Below are 17566 nucleotides of genomic sequence, written 5' to 3' on the forward strand. Positions count from 1 at the left end.
GGAAGCAAAAATTTGAAGCATTATGAAGAAGAGGAAACTGAGCAAATAATGTATGTGAAAAGCAGTTAGATGTGAAGAGGTGCACTGGGGGAAATGCAGCTGAAGTCTGACTGGATGGATGCATTTAAAATTCTTACATATTCTTGTATTTTAAACTGATTGCGTGACAGGAAACTGAGAATATAAATTAAAGATATTGCCTTCTTTACTGATACTTTACATGTAGCTCAGTGGAACTAAAAATATTGGCAGAATGTAACATGCTTTTCTTAGCCTGTTCCTCTGAGTTAAATTTTCTGGTCGAAGTAGGTATCCCAAAACCATCCACTAGCAGTTATAAATGCGTAATTCAATTGTGATGACTCTGCCAACAGGTAGTTTCTTAGAACTGATTGCTGCTGAAAAGCAGTTTTCAAATATATGCAAAAGTAACATCTAATGTGCCTTCTTATGTGTTAACTAGAGAAACTTGTTTTTATCATTGAAAAACTGTACTTTTCTCCCTGTTCTCCCCTATCTTCTATATTTCTGATGTTTTTTAATTTGAATAAGAATCACAGATTTTTCTAGTAAGAGTAATCTGGTAGTGCTTCTAAATATCTTCATAGTAGATAATGTAAGAAATAATTGAAAACTTCCTTGTCTGCTAAATTTTAAGACTGAAAGAAATCCTTTAATATATTTAGCAGTATTGAAATGTTACAAATCTCCTTTTCATATACTCATTGCCAGTGCTGTGTTCTTACAGTAGTTGTTTTATTTGCTAGATAAATCAGATAAATATGATTCTAGAGATGTGGAAAGACTTCAGCAAGATGATAAATGGGTTGAAAATTACCTGATTTGGCGTCACGATGTTGTGGATGATACATTAAAGATGATTGACGAAAGCTTTCAGTGGAGGAAAGAATATACTGTTAATGGTAAGCTGTGTTATATAATTCTTGTGATGGTGTATGTTGCTTTCCTTTTGAACTGCGTCTGACCTCTATCTCTAGTTTCTCTAAGCTTCTTGCTGTTAAAGGTTGTATAAATACCATGGAGTGCTAAGCAGTAACTTTTTTTTAACCCAGTTTAGAAAAATAAATGGAAAAAAAAAACCCCAAATTTAGCTGCTTTTACCTGTACTTCCTTGTATCTTGCAAGGGGAAGAAGTAGCTATATTTTGTTTTTTGTGTAGTCACTGAAATGGACCTCAAAATAATAATAAACAGGAATAACATTGAGGTTTCTGATGTCTTGCTACTGTCAACAATGGGTGGATAGGTAGAATGGGTGTGATTTTTTGTTTCATAAGAGTGTTTTGAAGATGAACTTGACAAGAATGTACATCTGATTTAAGAAAGAGTAGAGCAAGTAGGGCTGTAGAAATGAGCCAATAACTAAACATTCGCAATATTTTCTTCCTACGAAGTCTTATTTGTATCTCTACCTAAACCCTGCTGTGCAGCTTAAGAGGAAGAATGTAGTAAACTTCTTGAATTAGCTCAATCTTTTTTTATTTAATTTGCAAGTGCCTTGGCTGCTTACATAGATACATTTGTATTTTGATGATGGATTTTGCATTTGTAGCAGAAATTTGATTAATCTGATATCTGAAATAATCTTTCATTTGGCTTTGCAGATTTGACCGAATCTGTCCTTCCAAAGTGGTTGTTTGAAAGTGGTGCTCTGTTTCTGCATGGATATGATAAAGAAGGCTATAAATTATGTAAGTTACACAAAAAGCAGTATTCAGTCAGCCTTCATTACTTTTTTCTCAGCATTTTAGCAGCATCTGTTTTGGAAAATAAACAATTTAAAAATAGAAGGAGGTAGGTACTGACAGCTGTCTTTACTAAAACTGATGAGAAATTGATGATGTTCAGTATCAGTTTGGGTTGCAGAAGTGAACACTGTTTCAGCAATTTTCAGGAATTATTAACCTTTAATCCTAATTGACAAAGAAATTTTTACCTTCTCTGTTGAAGCACTTTTTTCTGTATCTATTCTAGTGCATATATTAATAGAATAAGCGTTGATAATTGCAGTGCTTTAGTTATGGTTGCTTTTCTGACTGCCCACGTTCTTGCATACTTGCAATTGTTTACAAATTTCTTTTGTGTTATGACATAGGAATATTCAGTAATAATGTGAGCACCTGAAAATTTTTGGAGGATGAACTCCTGAATTGTATGACTAACTGAGCAATAAGAAATAAGATGTGTAGAGAAGCAGTAGATATTTCCTGAAGTACTCCTGAGTTTTATTGTGTGGTAGATGGGCAATATAATTTTCTGTTAATGAATGTGGTACATCATCTCACACAATTAAAAATAAATAACCTTAAAAACTATAAAAAAAATGCTTTTAGACAAATCACCTATTAGACTGTCTAAGCAACAGTCTTGAACCAAGGAGTGGAGGAAAATACATCTTCCTTTGCTATGTTGTTATGCTTCATGATTTTCTTACAGCCTTCCAAGGTAACTAATCAAGGGTAAGTAGTAATGATATGTTTTTGTAGTATTTACTTAGAAAGCTGAACATGATTATACTAGTTGGTTCAATTCAGTGAGACTGGAAAGTGAAGTAGTAAGATGCAGTATCTTAGTATCTTAAATATCTTAAGAGTGGGAGATAAAGGGATATGACCAACCTACTTTCAGTGGCAAGACAAGGGGAAACAGCCATAAAGTGGAGCATAGGAAGTTTCATAGCAATATGCAAAAGAACTTCTTCACAGTTCAGGTGACAGAGCAGTGGCACAGGCTGTACAGAGGGGCTGTGGAGTCTCCTTCTCTGGAGACATTCAAGACACATTTGTACACTTACCTATGCAACCTGGTCTAGCGAGCTGCTGTGGCAGGGGGTTGGACGAGATGATCTCTAGAGGTCCCTTCCAGCCCCTACAGTTCTGTGATTCTGCAGCTTATTTTGGTGGTTGGAATGAGAAAACTCTGGAACTGTTTCACAAGAATATGCAAATCAGACCATTGAATAACAATTTTTTATTTTATTGTAACTGGTAATTAATGTCTCAGTTTCCCATTTCCAAGTGTTTCTTCCAGGAATGTTACTGGTTGAGACTATCTCAGCATGCAAATTCAGGTTCTGTAGTTACTTGTGAGTTAACACTTGAGAAATGTTTATTGTGCTATATGCTCAATTTTCACTATTATGAAAAATAGATATCTTAAACCATGTAGAAATTGTTTGAAAACTACTTGTTACTTTCAAGAGTTTTGTGTTTTGAATATTGTTCTGAAATTAGAGAATCCAGTTAATATGTTACACTTAAAAATAAAGAGATAATGATTGCCAGTGCACAGAGTGGAAAACTTTCTTCCATGTAATTCATAGAATGAACTCAAAATAAGGAAGTAAAAGACATTGATGGGAGAAGAAATATTACTTTAAGTAAAACTTCTCTAGGTTTTAGGGAGAAATGTAAGGGCATCTACAGTTATTTCTAGGACTTGTCTATTTTTATGTTGAAAAACTACCAAAAATGAATGCTTTTCTTCACATTGAAGACCTTGAATACTTTTATCACTTCATTGTATGACCAGTCATTTGGTTTCATGCATTCTTAAGAAGCCTATTACTTGGAAACCTGCTTCTTACATGAGGTACTTGTCTGTGTGTGATTCATTTATTATTCCAGAAGGATATATATTAGGCTTTTATTTAAGTAATGTTACTCATCTTCTGTATTTCTTGATTTTATTTTAGGGAGGTCTTTTGCTTTTTATATAATGTATAATGTGTGTTTAGTTTTGTTCACGAAGTGCCAACTTCAGAAGTATAGAAAATTTAAGCATAAAAAGTTGTGTAAATGTCAACCACAGCGATACGCAGAATAAATACAGATCACAGTAGCTGAGAACTACATGAATTTAATTTTAAATAATGAATTAATTTTCTTGATAAGTAGTAGAAGTCTTTAAAAAATGCGTGTTTTTCTTCTCTACTGTTTCTTGTCTTCTGTAATTCTTGGTTTTTATCTTTTTTTTAATAAAAAGATGCAGAGAAGACAGGGTAAGAATTATGTAGAGTATAAGCACTGAGGCATTGGTAAATTTCTCAGTGCATCCCTGTATTTATACAAATAATGGCTTCTGTTAATTTTGCTTCCTTGTTTCATTCTTTTATGTGCTTCTTTTTCCTTTCTTCTCACCAGTTTGGTTCAAAGTGAAACTTCATGTAAGAGACCAAAAACAGCAACTTGATAAAAAGAAACTTGTAGCTTTCTGGCTAGAACATTATGCCAAGAGAGATCATGGAAAGCCCTTAACAGTGGTATTTGACATGGCTGAAACTGGAATCAGTCACATAGTAAGTATGTTTATCGTTTAATTTTCTGCTTGCTTTCTGAATTATTTAATCTATTGTAGGATATCTGCTTTAGCAGGGGCGTAGGACTTGATTTCTTGAGGTACCTTCTAAATGCTGCAGTTCTGTGTTTCTATGCAGTAGAAGAGGATTCTCTGTGCAGTCATTTGAACCTAAGTAACATAAAAGTTACTCAGAGCAGTAATATCTAGGGCTTGTTCCCATTATATAAGCAATTTTTGAAATTCTTTATTACATATTCAAGTTTGTTCAATATTATGTGCTCCAGCATATAATACACTCAGTGCACCACACTGAAAACTTTTAATTTGATAAATGACTGAGCCAAAATGATTCCTGTGCAGTAGTTACCTACCAGCTTGGTTTGTCAGTTGTTACGGATGACAGTAGTGGAACTTAATTTTTAAGCACCCAAAAAGCAATAGGCTGAGCCCTCTTTTATTGTACATATAGTTGCTGCTTTGTTCTCAATAGTTCAGGCTTCGTTGTTTTCTTTTCTCAACAAAGCAACATGTGTCAAGAGCGAGGGATTGATAAATACGGTAGGGTAATGGTGAAGTACTCAGACCTGTAGGTGCAATAGCTGAGAACTTTGAGAATGATATCTCTTCTGAAAATGCCATTTGTGTAACTGCCAGTGGAGTTCTACATTGTTCTCTTCAGCTAAATTCAGCAGAGGAATTGGTTTTCTAGAACTCACTTTACAATCTAAGATAGTTTAGATTCTTAAGTTGGAGATTTTGCCTAACATTTGTTTGAATGTCATCTTCCTTTTGTTATGCAGAAGAAGTGCCTGATAAAATGAGCAAAACCCAGTGTTGCATTAGGACTTTGAAGTCATGTGATATAGGGCCACAGACATTTGAGAAGACAAGTTTCACAAATAAGTATGGGATAGTTCAATTTTGCAGTTTGGAGTTAGTATTTTTTTTCTTTCCTGTGAGTTGAGAACTATCTATCCATACCCTAAAGATACTAAAGATACTAGTGCATCAATGTTTTTTTTTTAATATAACAAAAATAGAAGAGTATACTATTCCCCTTACATTAAAATAATAATAAAAATCACAGTCTCCTTGATTTTTTTTTTAATTTCTGGAATATATTATATTGAATATTATAATAACATGAGTATTATATGTTCAGTCTCAGCAAGTGCTGCTTGTAAGTCTTCTGGTACAGTCTCTCTTTGCTAGGGTCTTTTTTTTTAATGTCAGCTGGTAGCCACATAGAGTATCTGATTAATTTTATCCTAAAAGAGGTTTTAATCTATTTTCCAGAGCGTGTTTCATTTGTTGGTTCCATTGTTGATACTAGCATCATCTTGTATGTCAGCTACTCTTATTAATATGCAGACAAGTAATTCTGATAGTTCTTGTCTTGTTGCAGCGTTTCAGGTAACTAGAGTTGATGTGGTTATTAAATTGTCTGCTCACATCTAAATTCTTACTTGTGGACTTTTATCACAATAATGGATCCCAGCTGATAGCATTGCTTTTGGGTACACAGCAGAAATAAGAGCAGCGTGCTAGTTTAATGCACAGGAGACTCTAATCATTGCTTGGAAATCTATCACTGTGTTTATGCTGTTAAGTGATAGATGCTGTTTTGGTACAAGCAACTACCAGTTGAGATAAATACTTCTGCAAAACACTATCTTTTGTCTCCAGAGATATTTAAGGCTGTCAGTTACTTTATAATTACCGAAGATACTAATTAGGCTTTCAGTTCGTTGACAGTCCTCTTTACAGTTTGTTTTTTTATTGCTTTATCAGTAAACATTGTAGTAGTGTGTTTATATCACTTCAGAAGTTGGTTCTCCGTGGTATTCTACCGTTCCTATGAGAGGCTTTTTAGGTTCTCTATCAATAATATATTTTATTCTGCTTCTGGAAGTCTCCTTCGTAGTAGTGGTCATTTCTGTTAGAATTACTGGGGAAAATATAAGTACTTAACGGCTTTCCACCTCACCAAAGTATCGGAGTAAGGTATTCCTCACAGTATCTGTTTCATACAATGTCTTTTTTGCCTTATGCTTTATTACAAACTCCTGCTGTAATAGCAGTGAAACAGTTGCACTGTTTCTGCCCTGTTTCTCATTGGATAGGAGCATCCTTAAAATGGGTGGCATGTAAGCAGCTTTGTTGTGTGCTGTCTCTGCCTGTAATTTCTCTTGTAGATTCTGACCACAGTTATAGATTGAACGTGTAACTTAAAGTTATTCAGTAGACATTTTATTGTATTTAGCTCTGAATTGTAAGGCTTTGAATCTATCAAGCTTCTCTAGTGCTAAAGGTTTATTTTTCTGGTTTCCTGTACTTTAAATTTTGTTGATACTCCGTGGTAGTTTAGACAACTCATTATTGTGCTGATAATAAGCCTGCTAACTTCTTCCTTGTATCATAAAGCTAAGCCTGTTTGTCCATAATCTTGCAAAAATTTAACGAGGTGCAAAGCATTGCACTGAGAATTTGGATAATGTTTGTAATATACATAAAACTCGAGTACAGATTACTAAAATATATTTATTATCTTATTCAAGTGCTTTATCTTAACTAAGTATACACTGTAATATTTTGATTTGTTACTTACTCTGTTTTTATTTTAGGACTTGGACTTTGTTCGTTTTATTGTCAACTGCTTTACAGACTATTATCCAAACTTCCTTAGTAAGTATTTTATGTTAGATATTGTGTTAGACTTGTATAATAAGAGCATTTAAGAATATCATTAGTGTTGGGGGGGAGTTTTTTCTTTTTTTTTCTTTTTGTTTTTTTAGTATTTTTGCATCCACTTTATCTAGTTTTCAGAAATAAACAAAAGATTTTTCCTTGGAATTTAGTGTTTCAACTATAACAGAAGATTAGATTTTTGGATAAAGCTGAACTGCGTGAAATGTTTTGACACTATAGATTGAGGTTATGTTTGTGCTTGTAAGAATCAGCACAACTTTAAATCTGAAGTTCATTTACAAAATCGAAAAGTCAGATGGCTTTTCATGGCATACAAGGAGTATGTTGTGTATTTATTTATGCACATAGAATTGAATTAACCTTTTTATCCCTTGGTTCCTTGTTATCTGGAAAGCTTTGGAAACCTGTATAATAATTGGTGTCCTTTAAGAGGCTTCAGGAAATATAAGACTGACTATATGAAATCCTCAGTAGCCATGGTGTGCTTGCTCAGAGCAGGATTAAGGCATGTTTGTATGTGCACTTGGAAAAAATCTCCATATGTGCCAGCTAATTTCTTATGGATAGATGGAAAATGAATCATTTTTGCAAGTTCATTGTGAGTTATAAAACTTATGTGAAGATATCTGTGGGGTTTGAAGCTGTGTAACAGTTAATGCTTAAACTTTGGAAATTAGATTTCAATTTGCTGCCAAAAGTTTGATCTTTGACTGAATTGTGATGTAATGTTTTTGTTTTATTTTTGACATTTAAGAATATTTGGGGATGTTTTTTTGAGTCAAAATGCTAACTTTCTGGCTTCTGTCCTAAAACAAGGATGTCTGAGAACAAGTGTAGACTTGTAAAGATTCTTGCTGATTCTTTGGGAAGAAGCAATGCTTAATACACCTGTTAATGTTTTCTCTTTTCCATTGAGCAGTTACTTTTCTAGATCAGGATAAATTCTTACCTTTCGTGGCCTTAGTTGTTACAATTACTTCCTAGTAATTATATGTTAGGAAAGTAGTAAGCCAGAGAAGTTTGTAGATTGTGGAACTCTACCTTTTCTTATGTCTTCCACTTAAAACACTTTGTCTTTGTATAGTAATTGATACTGGTTTTTACATGCAGAAGTAATTTGTTAGGAAGTAAACATGACACTTTCAAAAAAAGAAAAAAGAGTATTCCTCTTTCTACAAGACTATTATTGTTGCATTTCATATTAAACAGAGAGATACATATATTTGGTATTCAGATTATTTCCTTTTCTTTACCTTTCCAGCAAAGATAGTGATCTTTGAAATGCCATGGATAATGAATGGTAAGTCAGATTTATTTTCTTCCAAGGTGGTAGCTTAAACCTAGAGTAAACAAGAAGCATTTTCCAGCTTTCTGTTTTAGCTGAATGCTGAATTTGTTAAACATCATTTTTAAACCTATTACGTAATACACACTAGTGACTTTCTGTCTAGCATTGTGTTTTGGGTTATCCTTTAAATGGAGTTCATATTTATCTTGTTACCTTTAAAAGTTGGGAGTCTTTGATAAACATTTGTTGAATGTTTCCAACTGTAATCCTTTCAAAGTTAAGTTCATGATTTCAGATTACTATAATCATTGACAAACACTTTATACAAGTTAAACAAAATAAGTTGAACAATTTCAGGCAGACGTGTGACCCTGGACACTGCAGTTGTTGTGTGTGTTGATTTGTGTTTCAATACATTTCTTAACCATACTGCATGTAAGAAGTAGCTTATTTTATCTATGCCATGCAGATACATTTTTGTTAGCTCCATACATTTTCCAGTGTATCTGTATTTTACCATCAGTGAAGTAACTAACATGTTCAAAACCACTCCAAATCTAAATGAGAGCCATTTAAAGCAGAAAAATATTTCAGCTGTGAAGTGTGTGTGTGTATATACATATATGTGTGGGTGTGTGTACTTATATATATGTATAGAGCTACTTCTTGAATCTCCCTCAGTCAGACTTGAAAACACAATTGTTTTACACCTCTCCCCCATGCCACTCTCTTCTTCCTGGACTAATTTCCACAACAAGGCAATGGTCACTGGCTAAATCAAAGATCTTCCATTGAAAATTTGTCATCTGTGTGTATTCCACTATAGAAAAATGTATTTTCATATTTTCCTTACAATGAAAATGTATTTTCATATTTTCCTTCCTTTTCTTTTCATTATCCCCACATTATATTTTTTGAACAGGTACTGCCCTATTTTATGGGGTATAGTGTACTTCATTTATAAGATTTACCAATACACTGCAAAAATAAAAAATCTAACAATACCTTTCTTGACAACTTACAGATATCTTTTTTTTCCCCTTTAAAGCTGCTTTTAAAATCGTGAAGGGTTGGCTTGGCCCAGATGCAATAAGCATGTTAAAATTCACAAACAAGAGTGATGTACAGGAATACATCAGCGGAGAATATCTGCCACCTCACATGGGTGGAACTGTAAGTAATTAACATTCCATCCTCTTTTTGTGTTAGGTTGAGACATGTTTATTTAAATAACATATGTGGTGTTACAATCTGGCACATCATGGATGTGAATTTTCTTGATTCTGTCAGAATGATAGTTTGTAGATTACATGAGTAAAAATGGATTAATTTTATGATAATTTTTATTTTTAATTTTGCAGTTATATTCTTTTTCCTCTAAGCCACAGTTCTGTTTTTTTCTACTGTTATACCTGATAGTTAATTCCCTCTTTGAAGAGAGAAGCTTGTGGCTTTGCTAAATCTTTCCCTGAAGTGTTCATATGAAGCGTGCAGACTTGGTTATCCTTTACCCTGCCTCAATCCTGAAATGTTTCAGTGCTAGCTAGTGATAGGAACTAAACTGGCTCCATGTTGCCCAACTTGTAGGAATGTCAGTAAGTTCCAGAATGTTAGAGGTTGTTTGCCTAAACTACTGATCTGTGGTAATATGTTACAGTGACAGTAATAAATTAGAAGAATAGGATTGTACTTGTGTGACGAGGACTCCAAGTGCATTTACAATTTCAGAATAATGTATGCATGCTTTTTAAAAGCCATTTGTTTTGAACCTGCAGGTGTTTTGTCTAACTACTGTCTTTGATATTTAACCTGCTAGATGGATGTTAAGAACTTCTTTCTGCAGAACTGTTGAGCATTGTTAACAGGTATTATGTTAGGCTCCGACATCTTTTCTGAGAAGGCAGTTTTTCTTGGTGTGATCAACCTTGCCTCCTCATGAGTCAACCTGAAATCTGATGTGGGAGTTCACCTACTGTTATTAGCGTTGACAGGACTGTGGGGTTTTAAGGTACTATTGGATTTGTAAAAATAATTCCTTCTGCTTTCCTCTGAAATATGTTTTTTCCTTTTCTTCCCCTCTTTCTTTTCATCCTCTTGGATTGCTATCCATGTAGGAATAGATGGTCAGTTTAGGATGTACAGCATAGTACAGTTGAAGAGTATGGTATATCTGTTTATCCTTTGCTTATTCAATACTGCAGCCAAAGTAGATAGACTCTCCTTTCTGCTCTGCTCTCTAATGGTATCTATCCTGGAAGAGACGGATTTTACTGTTTACTTTGGGGAAGTGCAGAGAAAGTACATGCTGTGGTGCCCAGGTGTCCCAAAGGAATTTTTTGAGACCACTTGGGGATTAAAAACAAAACAAAACAAATTCTATTGACAAAGTGATACAGAGTGTTGAACTTGAAGTTACCAATTTCTCCTCTCAGTCAAGGGAACTATTCTTTGTCTCCATCTTTCAGTTTGTCTTCAAATATATCTTCAAATATACTTTGTTTTTGTATTGGTATGGATCACTGACAAGTGAGCCTATCTTTAGCATAAAAATCTTTAAATCATTTGTAACCCTCTGATGAAGGAGGAGGATGACCTCTGTAATTATTATTATTATTATTTTTTTTTTTTACAATTAGTGGACTAAGGTGGCTTCTACATTTGCCCATTTTGTTAGAAGTGAGCAGTTAAGCCTTGTTAATTCAAAGCTGTCTACACTAGTGCCAGGATTGAGCAGCATTTTTAACTAGAATACTGTGCTCTTCACTTTGTTATCTGAATTGATAGCCCATAGCTTGTTTTCTTGAAGAACCCTTTTTAGGTCAGTATTTAATTTATGACAATTAAGACATCACTGGGCCTTCTGCATGTGATTTCATGGCTGCTGTGTACACCTAATCTTAGAAAATATCACTACCTTGATTAAAAACTGTATGGCTCTTGCCAACATGGTCCATCTCCCATAATAGAAAACTATCATTTTTTGGAATGGATGCATTGAACTTGAAATAAATTTGCCTTGTTTATCTGTCTGAGACTTCAACCCACTTAGTAGATAAGCCAATGTCACTGAAACTGATGGATTGTGACTGGAAAGTGTGCGACTTAGTTATCACAATGATGAGATGCTTTTCAGCTACTGACATTACCCAGCATTGTGGATTATTGTGGCCAAGTCAGATAGGCAGCAAATTTAGCATCTGTTAAGGCCACTTTGTCATATGTTCTCCACGGAATGCTGGAAGGGAGTGAAAAGGCTCTGTAATGCTTTGGCTAAAGGGAATACTCTGCAAGGATAATATTCTGCAAGCTTTCCGTGGTATTTCTGTCTGTCTGGAATCTTTTAACAGTTAATTAGTCTGTTAGAGATACTCAAACTTATTCACCAGGCCCTTGAACAGATAACTCCTTGAGCTGGTCAGTATCTCTTCCTTTCATCTTTCAGCTGAAGGTCTGCAACTGTTACTTCAGCCTGAAGGATAGGAAATCTTTATACCTTGACTAAAGATAAGCAGGAAATATGTGGTTTTATCTGAGTTTTCTTTAGATGGCTGTCTGTCTAAATTTCTTTCATAGGATGGCATCTTTTTTTTTTTTCTGTTTTACAGGGAAAACAAACCTGCTTTTTTCTTTATTTCATCTCTGATGGTAGCATAATTTGGGATCTGTGGGCGTGGCTTAAATCTGTCTCAAAGAAATCAAAGCTATGATATTGACCGGTTCAGTTTACTGGGGAGTTTAAAGTTGCAGTAGGAACAGAGGACCTTATTTAAACGTATTGTTTCTAACGTTGGAAACTACCTTCTCAAATTAGTTTTCAAATGTTAAAGAGCATTTCTAGTTAACGAAATCTAATTTCTACTAGTCTTCTTTGTTATGGAAACATTAAGAACCTTTGTATGGTGTTTCTATTTAGTTGTCCTGAAGATGATCTTTAAATGGATTTGGCATGCAAAAGTGTGACCTGCAGAATATGTTAAAAAATCCACACCATTAATTGAAATTAAATGATTTAAGTATTACTTCTAAATTGTGACTGTTGCACAATTAAAAATGCAAAAATCTTCCTCTGTTACTTGGACTGTTCTTTATAAACATATCATCTAGCTTGGAAAAGACCTTCAAGATCACGAAGTCCAACTATGAGCCTGGAGCCCCGTTGTTAAACAGTGTCCCTTAGTGTTATGTCTACACATCTCTTAAGTAATTCCAAGAGTGGCCTAGACAGCCTGTTTCAATTCTGGATCACTTTCTCTGTGAATAAATTCTTCCTACCCTGGCACAGCTTGAGAATATTTTCCTCATATCCTAAGCTGTCGTAGTTATAGTGGAAGTGCTTCTAAACCAAACAACAAAACTAAGACTTAGTATGCTGCTAATCAACAGAGTAGACTATACAGTTTTATGATGAATCTATAAGTAACTGTTATGGCTTATTAGTTTTATTAGATGACTGCCTTTATTAATGATGATCATAATATTGCTTGGATTGGAAGGGACTTCAAAGATCATCTAGTTCCAAACCCTGTGTTGTGAGCAGGGTTGCTGGCTGTTAGATCGAGCACAGGACCTGGACCCCAACTCTCCTTTAGCCTTGAGCACCTCCAAGGATGGGGCATTCATGACCTCACTTGGCATCCTGTTCCTGCACTTCACCATTCTCTCAGTGAAAACCTTCCCCCTGACATCTAATCTAAAGCTCCCTTCCTTTAACTTAAAACTATTTCTCCTTGCCCTACTAATGGCTTCCGGTGTAAAAAGTTGATTTCCCTCCTTTTTATAATCTCTTTAAATATTGGAAGGCAGCAATGAGGTCTCCCTGGACCCTTCTCTTCTCCAGGCTGTACAAGCCCAAGTCCTTCAGCTTGTCTCCACAGGAGAGTTGCTCCAGCCCTCTGATCGTCCTTGTGACCTTCATCTGGACCCTCACCAGAAGTACTACATCTTTTCTGAGTTGGGGGCACCAGGCCTGGACACAGTACTCAAGATGAAGCATCGGGCGGGCAGAGTAGGCAGGGACAATCACCTCCATTTCCCTGCAGGCCACCCTACTTTTGATCCAGCCCAGGATACTCTTGGCCTCCTGAACTGCAAGTGTGTGCTGCTGGCAGTGATACAGTTGATGATAAAGCTGAACTATTGGTAGCATAAGTTTTCTGAACAAGGAACCGGTGTAAAATGGATAACTGAAATGAGGTCCTTTATAAATCTCCTTTTTCTTCTTAGGATTCTTTCAAGTACAGTTATCCTCCATTGGTAGATGATGATTTTCAAACACCTTTATGTGAAAATGGGCCTATCACTAGTGAAGATGAACACGAGAGTAAAGAAGAGATAGATACTGATACCAAGGAGCCTGGAGATATGATTGAAGAACAAAATCTTAATCAGAAAAAGGTATCTAGCTCTGAAAACTGAAACAACTAATTATATGGTTACAAAGCAGGATAAGAGGCATGCAATTTCTGTTTCTTGCCAGGTTTTCATTTTGTATTTTCTCATTTTGGAAGAAGTAAGCAGTGAAATGGAACATTAAAATTACTGTTTTCACCTTGATTCTTAGTTTGAGCAGATTTCACTGTTAAGACTTGCTTCTAAATGAATAAAATTCGAACTTAGTACTTAATATCTCTTGAGTATAGCAAATTATGTAGTAAAAATAAGATTTGTTATGTTTAAAACTTGTCTTTCTAACTAGTGAACTTTTAATCTTAGGTTATCTTGAACGTATTAAAAAATCTACTTTTTTAAGATGCTTACATTTGTAAATGCTTGAGAAAATAACACAAATAGTGAAATTTTTCTGTATGCCAACTTTTAAAAATCGTAAGTCATCACTTACCTCAGGAGAAATTACATTCCTAATGCATCATCTTGAGTTTAAAATATAATTTTCCTGCAGTGATGCTTATCCAGAAATAAAAAGGCATTGCTTTACATAGAATAGTTATACCTCAGAATATTCAATCATAGTCAGCGAGGATATTGTTTTTTAAAATGGCAGGGGTGGCAAAGAAAGAAAAACACAAATGTGAAATTAATTCACCACTACCACACTTAATTTTGTAATGTGCAAAACTCTTGTTTAAGGCACTGGAACACTAACGTTACAGTTCTGGTTTTGTTTATTGTTTTAAATTTTCATCAGAATAATTTGAAACAAGGCTGACTTTACATTGCTCGTTTTCAACTTGGCCATCTCTTATATAATAAACATATAGAAATTATATATAAATTTATATATATATATATATTTCACTGAGTTTAAGGTCAGAAGGAAGCATTACATATAGTTATTCTAGCTTCACAGCAAGCTGACTAACTTGTTTTGGTTGTAGCACATCTGCTAAGATGTGATTCTCAGAAGAGAACAGAAAAGATTCCTTGTTTTGCATGACAGTTATCAAGGTGATTCAGCACTAAAGCTATTTGATTACTTGTTTTACTTCAGATTTATATTTACTGTATTTTTCTCTTTTTCAGTATTTAAAAATAATGGTTTATTATTTTATTGGTTTATATTTTCTACTTCCCTACAGCATGATCAAGCTACTGCTTAATCTTTTGAATTAAGCCCATTATTTATACTTGAACATCAGTTAAATGCATGTTTAAAACCCTGCTGTTAACAGAATCCTAACATTCTGGCTGTATCCCATTGTTGGCGCTCAGTTATTGTCTTGTTTCAGTGCGCTGTTCTGTTCACATGTAAACAACACTTGCTATTACTAAGGCAAGTAGTATGTCAGTGTTTGACCATTCAGTGTTGAGCTTCTTCCAGAATGTTTTTCAGAAGCTGTTCCTTATTCGATGAAAGGTTGGCATTTTATGTAATTTTGTATTTAACTGTTCATAAATATAACTTAAAAATATTTTTGAATAAGGCCAGCTTCTGAAGTGACAGGTTTCAAGTGACCTGTGAGATTTCATTATTTACTGTGTTACTAGTGTTTCTTTGCTTATCTGCAGAGTCTTGTAATCACCAAGAATTCATCTGATCTATTTTTATGTATGCCTCCTCTTATCTCATAGAAGTACCTTTTTCTTTCCAGAGTAGAGGGAACCATGAGCAATAAACTTAATTGTAAGTGCCTTTTCTGTAGACACCTGTATTTGGCACGTGAGATTCTGCCTTCAGTGTGTACTATTATTTTATTACTTTTTTTCTGTTAATTTAAATTAGAGTTGACTATACACTGTATTTATACAACAATATTTTAAAACAACTATAGTTTGAGAAATTTTAAATTACTATGTTTAAGGTGCTATGCTCTTCATATCTTCTGTCACTATTTAAGTGGAGTAAACACAGTGCTAAACAAACTGTTTAGCTTGCTGATCTTCCAAGTCATCATGCCACTAATTTTTACAATTCTCTGTATTTTTCCCCTATTTTACATTTTATTGAGAATAAAGAACTCCATAGAACTATGAGGTGGACATCTAGTGGGCCTGTTGTTGTGTATGTAGGTTTTTAATGTAACCAAGGAAGAACCTTAGAACCTAAGTTCTGTTATTTGAGCCCTCAAGTCCTTCAGAGATCAGTTTTAAAAAAATACATTGAGCAAGTTTTTAATGCAATGAAATTTGAAGCTGTTACAAGGTTTTCTATTCAGTGTTGTGATGATTATTATCAGGGTGTTTCTTTTGAGAACTTTTGCAGTGGAAGTGTCACATCAGTACTTTCTAAACTGGTATTTGAAGTCCCTCAACTTACTTATCTGCTGTCTTGCAAAAGCAACCAACTTGGGCATCAGGAAAATACACAAAAGGGAAGAAAAAAACCAAACCAAAACAAAAAAAAAGTGTGCGTCTTACATCCTTATTATATAACATATCTTATGATACAACTTTTTTAACGTGATGGGCTTCCAGAATCTTCAAGGAATGAATACTCATTAAATTACATCTGTGAAATGTGAACTGTTGAAATAAGCCTCCTCGTATTCTTTGAAATACCTGCATGAATCTGTAGTATGTGTAACCCAGACTTCTAGTTAATCATTGTAACCATCATTTTTACTCAGATGAATTCTGTAGAACAAATTTCCAAGTCAGAGGAAAATGACAAAACAGAGGTCAAACCAAAGAATGCAAAGAAAGCACTAACCACTTTTAAAGGACCTTTGTTACATATCAGGTAATAATAATAATTTTCTTTTCAACAATGTGCCTTGGACACTTGAGTAATTAGTTTTAAAAATAAACTGGATTTTTTTCAGAGTATTAAAAAGCAGTAGTTATAAACAAATAAGAATAATTTATATGATTTTTCTGCTTCTATGCATTTTCAGTGAATCTTTGTATCCATTGGCATGCTTTTTTCTACTTAATTGTGTATGTGTATATATATATATATGTATGCATATATATGTATATCAGTGTGTATCTGTAATAAGAACAGTTAGTAGTTTGACACTATTTCTTGCCCCAGTTAAATCATCAACAATTTTTCTGCTAACAACTTTCTCTGTTAAATCTTGCTTTAATGGTTTTTATCTTGAGGGTGGTATTTACATAATCTGTGCCAGTAACTTGAACCATTTTGAATGGGTGCAATTCTTCATGCAGGAAGTGCTGTATAATATACATATCTGCTTAAAATATGTTGTTATCTGAGATTCTTACATCTGGAAGTTAATCTGCTTTTCATCACAAAATGTCAAGTAAAATCAATTAGTCTCTTTTTCCTCACTCCTTTTCAGGTTAAGATGCTTGCTCAGAAAATGATGTAGATATTAAGTTCTATTTTCATTTAGAGTTTGCTATTAGACAAATGAAGAAAATACCTAATTTATAGGTAATTCCTTAGCTAATTTTGTAACTGCTGTACTGAATTAGATTTGGAATGGATTTGAATAATGACTTATTCATTAGCAACTAAACATTTGTATGTCAAATTTTCCTAATGTTTGAAATGAAAATTAGCTTTTTGCATATAAATAACTATGTGAAGTCCTACTTTCTTGGTTGGTAACACAAAGGCTAGACTGTGGAATTGTTATCTTGAAGGGATTTATAAAATCCAGGAACATCTACTTAAGATTTTGCATGAAGAGAATTCAGAGGAAATATTTTGTTCTTTCTGACAAAAGAATTTGAGTCCATCCATCTGCTTAAAGAGAAAAGAAAATTAAAAAATATAAGTTTAAGAGGAAAAGCCATTTTTTTCCTGCTGATGGAGTAGACGTCTTACAGATTATGTAAATATCAAGAAGAATAAATGTTATGAGTTTTAGGACCTCTATATTTG

General features: G+C 34.1%; 2 protein-coding genes across 2 annotated transcripts in view; one reads left to right on the forward strand and one right to left on the reverse strand.

Annotated features, from left to right (window-relative positions):
• MOSPD2 (motile sperm domain containing 2) overlaps positions 1–17566 on the forward strand; it is a 34276-nt gene that overhangs the window by 7317 nt on the left and 9393 nt on the right. The window contains exons 3-10 of the mRNA XM_065741387.1: positions 768–923; positions 1625–1711; positions 4163–4317; positions 6944–7004; positions 8290–8328; positions 9365–9489; positions 13540–13710; positions 16341–16453. Coding sequence (XP_065597459.1) covers positions 768–923; positions 1625–1711; positions 4163–4317; positions 6944–7004; positions 8290–8328; positions 9365–9489; positions 13540–13710; positions 16341–16453 — 907 coding nt within the window. The remainder of the gene's footprint in view (positions 1–767; positions 924–1624; positions 1712–4162; positions 4318–6943; positions 7005–8289; positions 8329–9364; positions 9490–13539; positions 13711–16340; positions 16454–17566) is intronic.
• Positions 1–17566, reverse strand: part of CLTRN (collectrin, amino acid transport regulator) — a 422295-nt gene that overhangs the window by 1747 nt on the left and 402982 nt on the right. The window lies entirely within an intron of this gene.

The sequence above is a fragment of the Cyrtonyx montezumae genome, unplaced genomic scaffold (genome assembly GCF_038088225.1).
Source record: "Cyrtonyx montezumae isolate F1298 unplaced genomic scaffold, pur_monq_1.0 scaffold_3, whole genome shotgun sequence".
Classification (NCBI taxonomy): Eukaryota; Metazoa; Chordata; class Aves; order Galliformes; family Odontophoridae; genus Cyrtonyx; species Cyrtonyx montezumae.